General features: G+C 47.7%; 1 protein-coding gene across 1 annotated transcript; it reads left to right on the forward strand.

The window, feature by feature from the left end:
- The first annotated feature begins 10,520 nt into the window (after positions 1 to 10,520).
- cyp8b1.1 (cytochrome P450 family 8 subfamily B member 1, tandem duplicate 1) lies at positions 10,521 to 12,352 on the forward strand. The gene has a single exon (XM_068015351.1). It carries the CDS (start codon positions 10,837 to 10,839, stop codon positions 12,346 to 12,348), a length of 1,512 nt encoding a protein of 503 aa, XP_067871452.1. The 5' UTR covers positions 10,521 to 10,836; the 3' UTR covers positions 12,349 to 12,352.
- Positions 12,353 to 18,894: the final 6,542 nt, after the last annotated feature.

The following is an 18,894-nucleotide window of genomic DNA, read 5'->3' on the forward strand; positions in this document are numbered from 1 at the left end:
AGCACAGAAGGAGGCCATTCGGCCCATTGTATCTACGCCGGCTTTCCGAAAGAACAATTTACCTAGTGCCTTCTCCCCGTAGCCCTGCACATTCTTCCTTTTCAGATAACAATCCAATTCCCTCTTGAATGCCTCGATTGAATCTGCCTCCACCACACTCTCAGGTAGTGCATTCCAGACCTTAACCACTCGCTGGGTGAAAGTTTTTCCTCATGTCACTATTGCTTCTTTTGCCAATTACCTTAAATATAATTTTTGCATTTTTGTGCCTGATTCTCATATTCAGCTTCTCATAAGAAACCCCATGTTTAGCTTAACTCAAAGGCTTAGAAATATGGCTACACAGCATCTGTTTACAGGTTCCAACTAGTTTCCTAAGCCTCCAACATAGTGGGCAGGAAGCTCTTGCCTATTGTGATCAAAAGTGTGTCATATTGGTAAAGCTTAAAAAAATCGGCAGGGTGCCCACACCTGAAACAGGAATTAGGCCCTTTAAGTATCCAAAGATAGGGCTCATAATTGTTTGAGACCCCCACTGCAAGGCTGGTTTTCCTAGCGGCTCCCAGCACTGGCTGAACTCAGGAAACCAGGCCTACGTGTGATCTCATAGCCGATCCTTAAAGGGGCTGCCTATTAGGCCGCAACCAAAAAGGCAAGTTCTTAAAATGTACTTATTGGAATGTGAAGCTGAGAGAGGCAGGAATCCTCACTCCCCCTCCCCCCCCACCACCATGCATGTTGCTGCTAACACTCTCCCCTGATCCCCACTACCTGTCTGAAACCATCACCCTCCCGCCCTTCCTGACCTCATTGCCCTCCTTCCTGACCCATCACACCCCTTCAACATAAATATCTGACAGCCGCTCCGGGCTTCGCAGTGGCCCAATTTCCAATCCCGCCTCACCTGTTACTCTCCACAGCTCACTAACTCGAGGCCCAATATCAGGGGCAACTTAGGCCTCACCATTGAGGCACAAAGACCCATCCCTGCATCTCCCACGAGCTGCCCCATTTCTAAGCTAAAAGCAACAGCAACTTGCATCATGCAGTGCTTTGATTGAGGGGAAACATCCAAGGCTCTTCACAGAGGCATAATCAGACAGAAATTGACACCAGTCCAAAGAAATAGATGTTAGGAGGCACAACTAAAAGCTTGGTCAAAGAGATAGGCTTTAAGGAGTGTCTTAAAGGAGGAAAGTGAGGTAGCAAGGTGGAGAGATTGAGGGAGGGAATGCCAGAGCTTAGAGCCCATGCCACCATGATGTTCTTTCTGTCCACCATTGGCGGCTGTGCCTTCCGCTGCCTGGGCTCTAAGCTCTGGCATTCCCTCCCTCAATCTCTCCACCTTGCTACCTCACTTTCCTCCTTTAAGACACTCCTTAAAGCCTATCTCTTTGACCAAGCTTTTAGTTGTGCCTCCTAACATCTATTTCTTTGGACTGGTGTCAATTTCTGTCTGATTATGCCTCTGTGAAGAGCCTTGGATGTTTCCCCTCAATAAAAGCACTGCATGATGCAAGTTGATTGGTAAATTGGCCATTGTAGATTGCCCCTAGCATAGATAGGTGGTAGAGGAATTGAGGGAAGGTGGGGATGTGGTAGAAATATGGGATTAATGTAGGATTAGTACAAATGGGTGGTTGATGGTTAGCACAGACTCAATGGGCCGAATGGCCTGTTTCAGTGCTGTATCTCTAAATAAAATAAAAAAATATGATTGTCACTGGTAATTCATTGCCCATCCCTAATTGCCTTTGAGAAGGTAGTGGTGAGCCGTCCTCTTGAATCGCTACAGTCCATGTGGTGTAGGTGCTGTTACGACCTCAGTAGAGACTGTTAACTTTAAAACAAGAGATATGAACTCTCCAGACTGATCAACTCCCCAGACTGACTCAACAAAATTTCATGTTTTACGACTTTAACAACTGAACTAAAAATCAACATTAACTAATCAGTACTTAGTAGGTAGCTAATACACTAAATTACAGAGAAAGGTATTTCCCATTAACTTATTAACATACTCAAATACCTCACACATTTATACGTTACGCAGTACTCTCATTGAAAAGGTATCCTTGCAGTGAAAAGTCCCAAACTCCTCCCAGCTGCAATGGGTTGGATGTCCTTCTCAAAAAACCAATGTCCTCTTCGTTTACTTCTCCAGAGCATATAAGACTGGCCTTTCGTTAATAAGGCAATCTCTGGTGATCCTCCACAAACCTCAACTTTCAAATTGGGTTCAGGTTTTAGCAGCCTTTTGCTGTATCAGTGATCTGAGTACAGCTGTTTCTCTCCTTTGGCTGCACAGTTCTGTTTGCTGGACTTCCTTTCTTCCATTCAGCCCCCAGACCTCAGAATCACAGAACTGTTACAGAGCAGAAGGAGGCCATTCAGCCCATAGTGTCTGCACTGGCTCTCCAAAAGAGCATTTCACTTAGTGCCATTCTCCCGCCTTCTTCCCGTAACCTTTCACATTCTTCCTTTTCAGATAACAGTCTAATTCCCTTTTGAGTGCTTCAGTTGAACCTGCCTTCACTACACTCTCAGGCAGCACATTCTAGACCTTAACCACTTGCTGCATAAAAAAGTTTTTCCTCATGTCGCTTTTGTTTCTCTTACCCATTACTTTAAATCTGTGCCCTCTTGTTTTCAATTCTGTACCAAGTGGGAACAGTTTCTCCCTATCCCTATTGGAGAGGATTCTGAGAGACAGGATTTATGATTATTTGGAAAAGCATAGTTTGATTAGAGATAGTCAGCATGGCTTTGTGAGGGGCAGGTCATACCTCACAAGCCTTATTGAATTCTTTGAGGATGTGACAAAACACATTGATGAAGGAAGAGCAGTGGATGTGGTGTATATGGGTTTTAGCAAGGCGTTTGATAAGGTTCCCCATGGTAGGCTCATTCAGAAAGTAAGGAGGCATGGGATACAGGGAAATTTGGCTGTCTGGATACAGAATTGGCTGGCCCATAGAAGACAGAGGGTGGTAGTAGATGGAAAGTATTCAGCCTGGAGCTCGGTGACCAGTGGTGTTCTCCAGTTCCGAAGAAGGGTCACTGACCCGAAACGTTAACTCTGCTTCTCTTTCCACAGATGCTGCCAGACCTGCTGAGTGAATCCAGCATTTCTTGTTTTTGTTTCAGATTTCCAGCATCCGCAGTATTTTGCTTTTATTTTAGTGTTCTACAAGGATCTGTTCTGGGACCTCTGCTCTTTGTGATTTTTGTAAATGACTTGGATGAGGAAGTGGAAGGCTGGGTTAGTAAGTTTGCCGATGACACAAAGGTTGCTGGAGTTGTGGATAGTGTGGAGGGCTGTTGTAGGTTGCAACGGGACATTGACAGGATGCAGAGCTGGGCTGAGAAGTGGCAGATGGAGTTCAACCTGGAAAAGTGTGAAGTGATTCATTTTGGAAGGTCAAATATGAATGCAGAATACAGGCTTAAAGACAGGATTCTTGGCAGTGTGGAGGAACAGAGGGATCTTGGGGTCCACGTCCATAGAACCCTCAAAGTTGTCACCCAAGTTGATAGGGTTGTTAAGAAGGCGTATGGAGTGTTGGTTTTCATTAACAGGGGGATTGAGTTTAAGAGCCGCGAGGTTATGCTGCAGCTCTATAAGGCCCTGGTTAGACCACACTTGGAATATTGTGTTCAGTTCTGGTTGTCTCATTATAGGAAGGATGTGGAAGCTTTAGAGAGGGTGCAGAGGCGATTTACCAGGATGCTGCCTGGACTGGAGGGCATGTCTTATGAAGAAAGGTTGAGGGAGCTAGGGCTTTTCTCATTGGAGCGAAGAAGGATGAGAGGTGACTTGATAGAGGGGTACAAGATGATGAGAGGCATAGATAGAGTAGATAGCCAGAGACTTTTTCCCAGGGTGGAAAGGGCTATCACCAGGGGGCATAATTTTAAGGTGATTGGAGGAAGGTTTAGGGGAGATGTTAGAGGTAGGTTCTTTACACAGAGAGTGGTGGGTGCGTGGAATGCACTGCCAGCGGTGGTAGTAGAAGCAGATACATTAGGGACATTTAAGCGACTCTTGGATAGGTACAGGGATGATAGTAGAATGAAGGGTATGTCGGTAGTTTGATCTTAGAGTAGGTTAAAGGGTCGGCACAACATCGTGGGCCGAAGGGCATGTACTGTGCTGTACTGTTCTATGTTCTATCTACTCTGTCCAGACCCCTCATAAGTTTGAATATCTCAAACAAATCTCATCTTAGCCTTCTCTTCTCCAAGGTAAACAGAAGTAACTTCTCCAATCTATCTTCATAACTGAAGTTCCTCATCCTTGGAACTATTCTCGTGAATCTTTTCTGTACTCTCTCCAATGCCCTCACATCTTTCCTAAAGTGCAGTGCCCAGAACTGGACACAATACTCCAGCTGAGGCTGAACTAGTATCTTATATAAGTTCAACATAACTTCCTTGCTCTTGTACTCTATGCCCCTATTAATAAAGCCCAGAATATTGCATGCTTTATTAATTGCTCTCTCAAACTGTCCTGCCGCCTTCAATCATTTATGCTACAAGTAGTTAAACTACTTGTTACAATAAATCACAAGACCCACGGCTTGGACTTGAATACTACCCGTTGCGCGGCAAGGTGATCAGTCTCCCTCTGATGGGTTCTCTTCACTGAACTCAGGTTCCCTTTCCGCGATGGTCCTGCAGGTCTTCTTTCTTTGGAGGCTCCGAGCCTCCCCTTTTTATCCAGTTGTTCCCAGCCTCGAGAATGTTCTCAGTCATGTACACCCATGACTTGCAGTCAGTGTTAGTTGCAAAGCAAAACAAAATACGTCTGCTGGCCTTGTCCTTATCTATCCTGGTCTAGCATCCTTTGCAACCGCTCATAGTCTCATCTTATCACACACTGCATGTTCAGCAGACTGGGTTCATTGACCTGCAACTGCAGCTATTGTCCTTGTCCTTGTGTAAGGCTGGCTATTTTTCCCTTCATGCTCTGTAGCTACTTAACTGTTAGCCATCCAGCTACAGAACAATATCACCGTTTCCTCACTGTCACTGGGCCGAAATGCTGCAACTCCCTTGTTAGGAACACCGTGGTGGTACCTACACCATGTGGACTGCAGTGGTTCAACAAGGCAGCTCACCATCACTTCTCAAGGGCAATTAGGGATGGGCAACAAATGCTGCTCTTGCCAGCAACGCTCACATCCCATGAAAGAATAAAAAAAAATTCTATGTAATTCAGCGAGGTTAAAAGTTTTCGATTCACTCTGTGTTTGTGTGCATCACAGGGCGGAATCTTACTGTTCCCGCTGAAGCAGCTTTGAAGGCTGGACCGGGAAGAAAGTAGGAAAGGAGGGTGTTGGGTTGGTGGGCTGATAAGTTCCCGCCCCAGCCAATCTTGCCCAGCAGTGGCCAGTAGCCAATCTACATATTTAAGGACTTACTTAAGAGGATGCTGCTTGGATCTTCCTGGCAGCAGATGGGCCCCCCCGCTGGGTGCCTGGAGGTGGTTTGCTAGTGGCTGGCCACAGGGCCTGCAGGCCTCTTTTAGTTCCCCCTGCCGCCACGCCGCTGCCCACCCACTGGAGCCACAGAGATCAGCAGACCATAGCTGTGGCTGCAGGTCATCCTGTGGCAGACAGCCCTTGTGCTCCCCTCCTCCAGCAGCAGTGCCCACCTCTCCCGATGGGGCTGCCATCCTTCCAAGGCTGCGGGCCCTCTGATTGGGCCTGTAGCCTCAGGAATCTGCCTGCCGTCCTGAATTCGAAGGTGGACATGGAGACGACCAATTAGGAGGTGACCTCCTGTATGGGTAAGCGGTGGCGTAGTGGTATTATCACTGGACTAGTAACCCCGAGACCCAGGGTATTCCTCTGGGGACATGGGTTCGAATCCCACCACAGCAGAAGGTGGAATTTGAACTTAATAAAAAAAAAAATCTGGAATTAAAAACTAGTCTAATGATGGCCATGAAACCATTGTCGATTGTTGTAAAAACCCATCTGGTTCACTAATGTCCTTGAGGGAAGGAAATCTGCTGTCCTTACCTGGTCTGGCCTACATGTGACTCCAGACCCACAGCAATGTGGTTAACTCTCACATGCACTCTGAAATGGCCTAGCAAGCTACTCAGTTGTACCTAACCGCTACGAAGTCTATAAAAAGGAATGAAACCGGACGGACCACCTGGCAGCGAGCTAGGCACCGGAAACGACAACGGCAAACCCAGCCCTATCGACTCTGCAAAGTCCTCCTTACTAACATCTGGGGGCTTGTGCCAAAGTTGGGAGAGCTGTCCCACAGACTAGTCAAGCAACAGCCTGACATAGTCATACTCACGGAATCATACCTAACTGACAATGTCCCAGACACTGCCATCACCATCCCTGGGTATATCCTGTCCCACGGGCAGGACAGACCCAGCAGAGGTGGTGGGACAGTGGTATACAGTAGAGAGGGAGTTGCCCTGGGAGTCCTCAACATCGACTCCGGATCTCATGAAGTCTCATGGCATCAGGTTAAATATGGGCAAGGTAACATCCTACTGATTACCACCTACTGCCCTCCCTCAGCTGATGACTCAGTACTCCTCCATGTTGAACACCACTTGGAGGAAGCACTGAGGGTGGCAAGGGCACAAAATGTACTCTGGGTGGGGGACTTCAATGTCCATCACCAAGAGTGGCTCGGTAGCACCACTATTGACCGAGCTGGCCGAGTCCAAAAGGACATGGCTGCTAGACTGGGTCTGCGGCAGGTGGTGGGGGAACCAACACGAGGGAAGAACATACTCGACCTCGTCCTCACCAATCTGCCTGCCGCGGATGCATCTGTCCATGACAGTATTGGTAGGAGTGACCACCGCACAGTCCTTGTGAAGGCGAAGTCCCGCCTTCACATTGAGGATACCGTCCATCGTGTTGTGTGGCACTATCACCGTGCTGAATGGGATAGATTTTGAACGGATCTAGCAATGCAAAACTGGGCATCCATGAGGCACTGTGGGCCATCAGCAGCAGCAGAATTGTACTCAACCACAATCTGTAACCTCATGGCCCGGCATATCCCCCACTCTACCATTACCATCAAGCCAGGAGACCAACCCTGGTTCAATGAACAGTGCAGGAGGGCATGCCAGGAGCAGCACCAGGCATACCTCAAAATGAGGTGTCAACCTGGTGAAACTACAACCCAGGACTACTTGCATGCCCAAACTGCATAAGCAGCATGCAATAGACAGAGCTAAGCGATCCCATAACCAACGGATCAGATCTAAGCTCTGCAGTCCTGCCACATCCAGCCGTGAATGGTGGTGGACAATTAAACAACTAACTGGAGGAGGTGGCTCCACAAATATCCCCATCCTCAATGATGGGGGAGCCCAGCACATCAGTGTGAAAGATAAGGCTGAAGCATTTGCAACAATCTTCAGCCAGAAGTGCCGAGTTGATGATCCATCTCGGCCTCCTCCTGAAGTCCCCAGCATCACAGATGCCAAACTTCAGCCAATTCGATTCACTCCACGTGATATCAAGAAACGACTGAAGGCACTGGATACTGCAAAGGCTATGGGCCCTGACAATATTCCGGCAATAGTACTGAAGACCTGTGCTCCAGAACTTGCCGCGCCCCTAGCCATGCTGTTCCAGTACAGCGACAACACTGGCATCGACCCTGCAATGTGGAAAATTGCCCAGGTATTCCTGTACACAAAAAGCAGGACAAATCCAACCCGGCCAACTACCGCCCCATTAGCCTACTCTCAATCATAAGTAAAGTGATGGAAGGTGTCATCAACAGTGCCTTCAAGCGGCACTTGCTTAGCAACAACCTGCACAGTGATGCTCAGTTTGGGTTCCGCCAGGGCCACTCAGCTCCTGACCTCATTACAGCCTTGGTTCAAACATGGACAAAAGAGCTGAACTCAAGAGGTGAGGTGAGAGTGACTGCCCTTGACAACAAGGCAGCATTTGACCGAGTATGGCATCAAGGAGCCCTAGCAAAACTGAGGTCAATGGGAATCAGGGGGAAAACCCTCCGCTGGCTGGAGTCATACCTAGCACAAAGGAAGATGGTTGTGGTTGTTGGAGGTCAATCATCTGAGCTCCAGGACATCACTGCAGGAGTACCTCAGGGTAGTGTCCTAGGCCCAACCATCTTCAGCTGCTTCATCAATGACCTTCCTTCAATCATCAGGTCAGAAGTGGGGATGTTCGCTGATGATTGCACAATGATCAGCACCATTCGCAACTCCTCAGATACTGAAGCAGTCCGTGTAGAATTGCAGCAAGACCTGGACAATATCCAGGCTTGGGCTGATAAGTGGCAAGTAACATTCGCGCCACACAAGTGCCAGGCAATGACCATCTCCAACAAAAGAGAATCTAACCATCTCCCCTTGACATTCAATGGCATTACCATCGTTGAATCCCCCACTATCAACATCCTAGGGGCTACCATTGACCGAAAACTGAACTGGAGTAGCCATATAAATACCGTGGCTACAAGAGCAGGTCAGAGGCTAGGAATCCTGCAGCGAGTAACTCACCTCCTGACTCCCCAAAGCCTGTCCACCATCCACAAGGCACAAGTCGGGAGTGTGATGGAATACTCTCCACTTGCCTGGATGGGTGCAGCTCCAACAACACTCAAGAAGCTCGACACCATCCAGGACAAAGCAGCCCGCTTGATTGGCACCCCATCTACAAACATTCACTCCCTCCACCACCGACGCACAGTGGCAGCAGTGTGTACCATCTACAAGATGCACTGCAGCAATGCACCAAGGCTCCTCAGACAGCACCTTCCAAACCCGCGACCTCTACCAACTAGAAGGACAAGGGCAGCAAATACATGGGAACACCACCACCTGCAAGTTCCCCTCCAAGTCACACACCACCCTGACTTGGAACTATATCGCCGTTCCTTCACTGTCGCTGGGTCAAAATCCTGGAATTCCCTTCCTAACAGCACTGTGGGTGTACCTACCCCAAATGGACTGCAGCGGTTCAAGAAGGCAGCTCACCACCACGGTGGTGACACAGGACATACCACCACCAGGGCGGCACAGTGGCGCAGTGGTTAGCACCGCAGCCTCACAGCTCTAGCGACCTGGGTTCAATTCCGGGTACTGCCTGTGTGGAGTTTGCAAGTTCTCCCTGTGTCTGCGTGGGTTTCCTCCGGGTGCTCCGGTTTCCTCCCACATGCCAAAGACTTGCAGGTTGATAGGTAAATTGGCCATTAGAAATTGCCCCTAGTATAGGTAGGTGGTAGGGAAAATATAGGGACAGGTGGGGATGTGGTAGGAATATGGGATTAGTGTAGGATTAGTATGGATGGGTGGTTGATGGTCAGCACAGACTCGGTGGGCCGAAGGGCCTTTTTCAGTGCTGTATCTCTAACCTAAACCACCACCTTCTCAAGGGCAATTAGGGATGGCCAGCGATGCCCACATCCCATGAATGATTAAAAAAAAGATTGTGCCAATGGCCGCATTGCCAACAAGGGCTGGATCAAAGCCTGGAAATGGTCCTGCCCACAGAGTGCCATTGTGGAAGTGAGCAGAACGACATGGCACTATGCTAGATGGGAAATATAGCCAAGTTAGGAGTAGTCACTTTGCTGAGCTCTGATGAAATGATTTAAAGCTTGAGAAACTGCAATGAAATAGTTAAAAGTAAAAGCTGAGAGTGTGAGATCGTATAAACTTACAGGCACTGGTAATTGCAAGGACATTTGTTCATTCATGACTTGATTAGATTAGATTAGAGATACAGCACTGAAACAGGCCCTTCGGCCCACCGAGTCTGTGCCGAACATCAACCACCCATTTATACTAATCCTACACTAATCCCATATTGCTACCAAACATCCCCACCTGTCCCTATATTTCCCTACCACCTACCTACACTAGTGACAATTTATAATGGCCAATTTACCTATCAACCTGCAAGTCTTTTGGCTTGTGGGAGGAAACTGGAGCACCCGGAGAAAACCCACGCAGACACAGGGAGAACTTGCAAACTCAACACAGGCAGTACCTGGAATCGAACCCGGGTCCCTGGAGCTGTGAGGCTGCGGTGCTAACCACTGCGCCACTGTGCCGCCCTTGATTGTGTAACTCCTTGTGGTTTGGAACAAATGGATTCCTGTGAGACATGCTGGCCATCCCTGTGTGAGTGATGATAAGGAATGAAAGGCCACCCTATCACTGTATACTGTTGCTGCTTGGTGTTACTTCATGATGTGACTTGATAGAGATTACAGGATCCCAGGACTTATGACAATTGTGGGAAGCAAAAGCAGTATCTTGTTTCTAACTCCTCTTCCTTTGCTAATTGTCTTAATGTCTGTTTTCTTTTAATCTTGCTGATACAAAACAATATTTTATTAGTAACAAGTATGTATTGAGAATGGAGTGTATTGTTACCTCAGTAACAGATGTACTGCATGTCACCACGTGGGTGAAGTCGAGTTGTACCGCACTGATTGGTTAAACAAGGAGGTGTAGCATGAATCTTAATGTATAAACAGTAGTATCTGTATCACAAACTTCACTTACTCTGGGGGGGGACCCGACAGACTCTGGTGGAGTCAGTGCCGCTGTTCTCAGAGTAAGTCCGCTGGCGACTGCGCAAATAAAGTAATTGATTTTACCTACACATCCGACTCGGTATATTTACTGAACCAGACTGAAGGCAAAAAGAACTCAGATTAACACCATTGTGAAATGGTGTTTAATTTATAACAAACCGCTGCAGTTTCTGTTGAAACAGTGGAAGGGACATCAACAGACCAGCAATAACCTATCAGCTGGGTTGCAACACTGATCAAGTTGGCACAAGCAGAGACAGAGACATGGCGTATCTGCTGCCTGTTCTCCTGACCCTGACAGTCCTTCTCCTCACCCTCCTCTACTTTCTGGGCGCTTTCAGAAGAAGGCGTCCCAACGAACCCCCCTTGGACACCGGGTACCTGCCGTGGCTCGGGCACGTCTTGTCCTTCAGGAGGAACACAGCCCAGTTCCTGCAGGAGATGCAGAGGAAGCACGGGGATGTCTTCACGGTACAGATAGCTGGTTATTATATCACCTTCCTGATGGACCCCCTCTCCTTCGGGGCAGTGGTGAAGGAATCGAAAGCAAAGCTGGACTTTGAAAAGTTTGCAGTGGAGTTGGTTGCTCGAGTGTTTGGATACCATGCTCAGGAGAATGACCACAGGCTGCTGCTAGTCGCCAGTAACAAGTACCTGATGGGGGACGGCTTGGTGGACTTAACCCAATCCATGATGGGCAATTTGCAGAAGCTGATGCTTGACGGTGTCGGCCAGGACAGGCAGTGGAAGCAGGATGGCTTGTTCAACTTCTGCTACAATATAGTGTTCAGGGCCGGCTACCTGTCCCTGTTCGGTAGCAGCAGCGACCAGGAAAGGGCCGGGCAACAGGACCGCGAGCAGTCGGAGCTCATCTTCCAGGAGTTCAGGAAATACGACCTGCTCTTCCCCCGCCTGGCTTACGCCGTGCTGCCGCCCCAGGACAAGCTGGAGGCGGAGAGGCTGAAGCGCATGTTCTGGGACCTGCTCTCCATCCACAAGATGCGGCAGCGGGAGAATATCAGCGGCTGGATCTCGGAGCGCCAGCGGCAGATGGCCGAGCAGGGGGTCGGGGCCCCCATGCAGAGCCGCTACATGTTCCTGCTGCTGTGGGCATCGCAGGGCAACACGGGCCCCTCGGCCTTCTGGCTGCTGCTGTACCTGATCAGATCCCCGGAGGCGATGAGGGCGGTGCGGGCCGAGATCGACACGGTGCTCCGGGAGAGCGGGCAGGAAGCCAGGGCGGGCGGTCCGCCCATCGACCTGAGCCGGGACATGCTGCTGAAGACGCCGGTGCTGGACAGCGCCGTGGAGGAGAGCCTCCGGCTCACGGCGGCGCCGGTGCTGATCCGAGCCGTGCTGGAGGACACCAGCCTGCGGCTCGCAGACGGCAGGGAGTGCTCGGTGCGCCGGGGGGACCGGGTGGCCCTCTTCCCGTACCTGGCAGCCCACATGAACCCAGAGGTGCACCCGCGGCCCCACACCTTCCAGTTCGACCGCTTCCTGAAGCCAGACGGCTCAAGGAAGACCGATTTCTACAAGGATGGGAAGAGGCTGAAATACTACAACATGCCCTGGGGGGCCGGGGTCAGCATGTGCCCAGGCCGCTTCTTCGCCGTCAACGAGCTCAAGCAGTTTGTCTTCCTCATGCTGACTTACTTCGAGTTTGAGCTGCTGGACCCCGGCCAGGAAATCCCCCCCATCAACAGCAGCCGCTGGGGCTTCGGGACAATGCAGCCCAGCTGCGAGGTGCAGTTCAAATACCGCCTCCGGTTTTAACCCAAATGCAGAGCCCACCCACCCGTCCGCCAAACTCTGGCTGCAAGACTTCCACGTTAACCCCGAGCCCAAACACCACGCATACCTGTCAGCAACTTCAAGTAACATCCGCACTGGATCAATGTTTAATGTCTCAGCCAACTAATTACTAAGCTGCCGTTAGTGGGAGAAAAACAAGAAATGCTGGAATCACTCAGCAGGTCTGGCAGCGTCTGTGAAAAGACAAGCAGAGTTAACGTTTCGGGTCAGTAACCCGAAGAAGGGTCCCTGTGGCCAGCCCGAAGAAGGGTCACTGACCCGAAACTTTAACTCTGCTTGTCTTTTCACAGACGCTGCCAGACCTGCTGAGTGATTCCAGCATTTCTTGTTTTTATTTCAGATTTCCAGCATCCGCAGTATTTTGCTTTTATTGCCGTTAGTGGGATCTTGCTGTGCCCAGATTTGCTTGCAAAAGGGCTTCATTGGCTGTTGAGCGCTTTGGGAGGTCCTGAGGTCATGAAAGGGGCTATAAAAATGCAAGTTCTTTCTTTGCACGATAGAAGAGGCCAAATGAAGTTAATGTGACAGGAATAAGGTGGGTGAGCTTGCAGCATGGGTTGGTACCTGGGATCTCGATGTTGTGGCCATTTCAGAGACATGGGTAGAGCAGGGACAGGAATGGATGTTGCAGGTTCCGGGATTTAGATGTTTCAGTAAGAACAGAGAAGATGGTAAAAGAGGGGGGGGGGTGTGGCATTGTTAATCAAGGACAGTATTACGGCGGCAGAAAGGACGTTTGAGGACTCGTCTACTGAGGTAGTCTGGGCCGAGGTTAGAAACAGGAGAGGAGAGGTCACCCTATTAGGAGTTTTCTATAGACCTCCAAATAGTTCCAGAGATGTAGAGGAAAGGATAGCAAAGATGATTCTTGACAAGAGCGAGAGTAACAGGGTAGTGGTTATGGGGGACTTTAACTTTCCAAATATTGACTGGAAATACTATAGTTCGAGTACTTTAGATGGGTCTGTTTTTGTCCAGTGTGTGCAGGAGGGTTTTCTGACACAGTATGTAGACAGGCCAACCAGGGGCGATGCCACATTGGATTTGGTACTGGGTAATGAACCCGGCCAGGTGTTAGATTTGGAAGTTGGTGAGCACTTTGGCGATAGTGATCACAACTCAGTTAGGTTTACCTTAGCGATGGGCAGGGACAGGCATATACAGCAGGGCAAGATTTATAGCTGGGGGAAAGGAAATTATGATGCGATTAGGCAAGATTTAGGATGCGTAGGATGGGGAAGGAAACTGCAGGGGATGGGCACAATCGAAATGTGGAGCTTATTCAAGGAGCAGCTACTGCGTGTCCTTGATAAGTATGTACCTGTCAGGCAGGGAGGAAGTTGTCGAGCGAGGGAGCCGTGGTTTACTAAAGAAGTTGAAGAGCTTGTCAAGAGGAAGAAGAAGGCTTATGTTAGGATGAGACGTGAAGGCTCAGTTAGGGCGCTTGAGAGTTACAAGCTAGCCAGGAAGGATCTAAAGGGAGAGATAAGAAGAGCAAGGAGAGGACACGAGAAGTCATTGGTGGATAGGATCAAGGAAAACCCTAAGGCTTTCTATAGGTATATCAGGAATAAAAGAATGATGAGAGATAGGTTAGGGCCAATCAAGGATAGTAGTGGGAAGTTGTGTGTGGAATCAGAGGAGATAGGGGAAGTGTTAAATGAATATTTTTCGTCAGTATTTACAGTGGAGAAAGAAAATGTTGTCGAGGAGAATACTGAGATACAGACTACTAGGCTAGATGGGATTGACGTTCACAAGGAGGAGGTGTTAGCAATTTTGGAAAGTGTGAAAATAGATAAGTCCCCTGGGCCAGATGGGATTTATCCTAGGATTCTCTGGGAAGCCAGGGAGGAGATTGCAGAGCCTTTGTCCTTGATTTTTATGTCGTCATTGTCGACAGGAATAGTGCCGGAAGACTGGAGGATAGCAAATGTCCCCTTGTTCAAGAAAGGGAGTAGAGACAGCCCTGGTAATTATAGACCTGTGAGCCTTACTTCGGTTGTGGGTAAAATGTTGGAAAAGGTTATAAGAGATAGGATTTATAATCATCTTGAAAAGAATAAGTTCATTAGAGATAGTCAGCACGGTTTTGTGAAGGGTAGGTCGTGCCTCACAAACCTTATTGAGTTTTTTGACAAGGTGACCAAACAGGTGGATGAGGGTAAAGCAGTGGATGTGGTGTATATGGATTTCAGTAAGGCGTTTGATAAGGTTCCCCATGGTAGGCTATTGCAGAAAATACAGAAGTATGGGATTGAAGGTGAATTAGTGCTTTGGATCAGAAATTGGCTAGCTGAAAGAAGACAGAGGGTGGTGGTTGATGGTAAATGTTCATCCTGGAGTATAGTTTCTAGTGGTGTACCGCAGGGATCTGTTTTGGGGCCACTGCTGTTTGTCATTTTTATAAATGACCTGGATGAGGGTGTAGAAGGGTGGGTTAGTAAATTTGCGGATGACATGAAGGTCGGTGGAGTTGTGGATAGTGCCGAAGGATGTTGTCGGGTACAGAGGGACATAGATAGGCTGCAGAGCTGGGCTGAGAGATGGCAAATGGAGTTTAATGCAGAAAAGTGTGAGGTGATTCACTTCGGAAGGAGTAACAGGATTGCAGAATACTGGGCTAATGGGAAGATTCTTGGTAGTGTAGATGAGCAGAGAGATCTTGGTGTCCAGGTACATAAATCCCTGAAAGTTGCCACCCAGGTTAATAGAGCTGTTAAGAAGGCATATGGTGTGTTAGCTTTTATTAGTAGGGGGATCGAGTTTAGGAGCCACGAGGTCATGCTGCAGCTGTACAGAACTCCGGTGCGGCCGCACCTGGAGTATTGCGTGCAGTTCTGGTCACCGTATTATAGGAAGGATGTGGAAGCTTTGGAAAAGGTGCAGAGGAGATTTACTAGGATGTTGCCTGGTATGGAGGGAAGGTCTTACGAGGAAAGGCTGAGGGACTTGAGGTTGTTTTCGTTAGAGAGAAGGAGGAGACGAGGTGACTTAATAGAGACATATAAGATAATCAGAGGGTTGGACAGGGTGGATAGTGAGAGTCTTTTTCCTCGGATGGTGATGGCAAACACGAGGGGACATAGCTTTAAGTTGAGGGGTGATAGATATAGGACAGATGTCAGAGGTAGTTTCTTTACACAGAGAGTAGTAGGGGCGTGGAACACCCTGCCTGCAACAGTAGTAGACTCGCCAACTTTAAGGGAATTTAAGTGGTCATTGGATAGACATATGGATGAAAATGGAATTGTGTAGGTCAGATGGTTTCACAGGTCGGCGCAACATCGAGGGCTGAAGGGCCTGTACTGCGCTGTAATGTTCTATGTTCTATGTTCTATTTGTGTTGGGCCAACAGGAGCAGGAATGAATGATGTGCCCTCTGCCACCCTGTCTTACCCCATAGTGTAATCAGAATCTTCACCTCCCCCCACCCCCACCCTTGCTTCCGACTTAACTTCCAGCCGACTAGGTCACCTAATATTGTATCAGTCCAGACCAATGGGCAGGAGCTGGGATACCCATTTGGTTTAAACATCTCATCCTAAAAGACGGCACCACCAACAGTGTCGCACTCCCTTTGTACTCCACTGGAAGTGGCAGCCCAGCCATGGCTGGCACATAATAACATAAGAAATAGGAGTAAGAGAAGGCCATTTGGCCCCTCATGCCTGCCCTGCCATTCAATAAGATCATGGCTGATCTGCCCCAGACCTCAACGCCTCTTTCGTGCCAGCTCCTCATAGCCCTCAACTCCCCGAGATTTCAAAAATCTATCAACCTCCTCTTTAAATACTTGCAGTGATCTAGCCTCCACAACTTTCTGGGGTAGAGAATTCCAGACATTCACTACCCTCTGAGAGAAGAAATTCCTTTGCATCTCAGTTTTATATGAGTGTCCCCTTATTCTGTAACTATGTCCCCTAGTTTGAGATTCCCCCGCTAGTGGAAACATCTTCTCAATATCTACCCTGTCAAGGCCCCTCAGAATCTTGTAGGTTTCAATAAGATCACCCCTCATTCTTCTAAACTCTAATGAATAAAGGTCTAACCTGTTTAGCCGTTCTTGATATGTCAACCCCTTCATCCCAGGAATCAGCCGAGTGAATCTCTTTTGATCTGCCTCCAATCCCAGTATATCCTTTCTTAAACACGGGGGCCAAAACTGTACACAGTACTCCAAGTGCGGCCTCACCAACACCCTGTACAGTTGTAACAAGACTTCCCTATTTTTAAACTCTAAGCCCCTAGCAATAAAGATCAAAATTCCATTTGCCTTCTTAATTACTTGCTGCACCTGCATGCTGCACCTGCATGCTCACCTTTTGTGTTTCATGCACAAGAACACACAGATCCCTCTGTGCTGCACTTTTTTGAAGTCTCTCCATTTAAATAATAGTCTGTTTTTTGATTCTTCCTACTAAAGTGCATGACCTCACACTTTCTGACATTAAACTCCATCTGCCAAGTTTTTGCCCACTCACTCACCCTTGCAGATTCCTTATGTCCTCATCACAACATGCCCTCCCACCTAATTTTGTATCGTCAGCAAGTTTGGATATATTACACTCTGCCCCCTCCTCCAAGTCATTAATGTAGACAGTAAATAATTGATACCCTAGGACTGATCCTTGTGGTACTTCACTAGTTACGTATTTCCAACCTGAAAAAGACCCATTAATTCCGACTCTTTGTCTTCTGTGAGTTAACCAATCCTCAATCCATGCTAATACATTACCTCCAATACTGTGAACTGCTATCTTGTGCAATAATCTTTTATGTGGCACCTTATCGAATGCCTTCTGGAAATCTAAATACCCTACAACTACCGGTTCTCCTTTATCAACTCTGTTTGTTATATCCTCAGAGTCTAGCAAATTTGTCAAACATGATTTCCCTTTCACAAAAAACCATGTTGACTCTGTTTGATTGCGTTAAGCTTTTCTAAATGTCCTGCTATTTCTTCCTTAATAATGGACTTTTGCATTTTCCCAACAACCGATGTTAGGCTGACTGGCCTATAGTTTCCTGCTTTTTGTCTCCCTCCCTTCTTGAACAGGGGCATCACATAATGATGGCGAGACAGCTAGAACCTGTGTTAAAGCGCCTTTCACAACACTCCCTCAGATCACTTCACTGCCAATGAAGTGCTTTTGCAGTGTCGTCACAGGATAAGTGTGAAGATGCAGATGTGAGTTATTCTGTTCATTGTTGGAATCAGCTACTGAGTGTATTCTTATCACCAGCAAAAATAATAAATCATCATTTTGCTTTTTAAATAAACCGTGTTGCCCTCTTTTATTCTAGCCTTCAGGCAGCACCAATTTTAATATGACCCAAGATTTATAGGAGAATTCTAGAACTGCGAAGTGCCCATCGTGAACCCCAACCCAACCAAACTCAAGCAGAGTGCAACTTTGTGCTGAGGTCACGGCAATAAATTTGGATCATTTTGGCTATGCCTTAGTTTGGTATGAACCACTTTAATTCTGTACCAGTACCAGTACAGGTTTACAATGCAGTTTCACCATCGAAGAATATTCCCAACTGACATCAAAATCAGAGCTTGTTGTCAGGACAGTAATTAACAGTCTAACACAGATATTACCCGTATTAGAGACTGGACGGCAGAGCATACGACCAGTTTCTTTTGCAGCTTTTGGTCTTCAAGTTTCCCTGTCTCTCTCTCTCTATCTCTCTTGTTTCTTGTTCTGTTCGAAGATTTTCTGCTGCACAGTAGCAAGGATAGGACTTCTTTTATCCTAGTAGCTTTCCAGTTAACCCTCCCCTCTCCCAATCAGTAATTAGTCTTGTATTAAAGGATGCCTTTCTTAGCCAAGCAAGGATTGTTTTGTGATGGTTGCTAACTTATCGGATTTGCGCAAGTAGTACCCCTTTGTGTTGACTACTTTATCTCAATACTTTTACATTTCGAGGTTCCTTAACTCATTACAAGGCAAATCTACGCAGAAGTTTCACGTGTAACAAATTACATCTGCACACTTTCACCGGTATCCCAATATCATGCCCCACATTCTCGACTCTCAGCCGATCTTATCAAGTCGATCTTATCAGTCGATAAGACCAAGAAATGTGAGGGGTGGGGGGGCGGGGGGGAGGTGGGTGGTGCAGGGAGATGTCTGTATGAGGTCTTTGCTTATCTCCCCCTGCATGGTCCTGATGTCTCGGGTAGTGGCCAGACTATCAAATGTAGCTATCTTTAGGAAAACTCAAAGGCAAGGATATAAATCCTCCAAGAGAGGATTTATCAAATTACCAGTCTTATCTACACTTTCCTGACTTTCACTGGAAAGTTCTAGACTTCTTGGAAGTTCTACACTATATTAATTTAATGGTTTGAATTCTAATTCACCATTGTTTGTCCCTTGCATTAGCTCTTGCATCAGTCAGATCTAATTGCCAATTCCCATTAATTATAATTCTGTTTCATTTTGAGTCCTGGAGAAACTTTACAGTTCAATATTTATAATTCTTTAAAAAAGAAAT

The sequence above is a fragment of the Heterodontus francisci genome, chromosome 2 (assembly GCF_036365525.1).
Source record: "Heterodontus francisci isolate sHetFra1 chromosome 2, sHetFra1.hap1, whole genome shotgun sequence".
Classification (NCBI taxonomy): Eukaryota; Metazoa; Chordata; class Chondrichthyes; order Heterodontiformes; family Heterodontidae; genus Heterodontus; species Heterodontus francisci.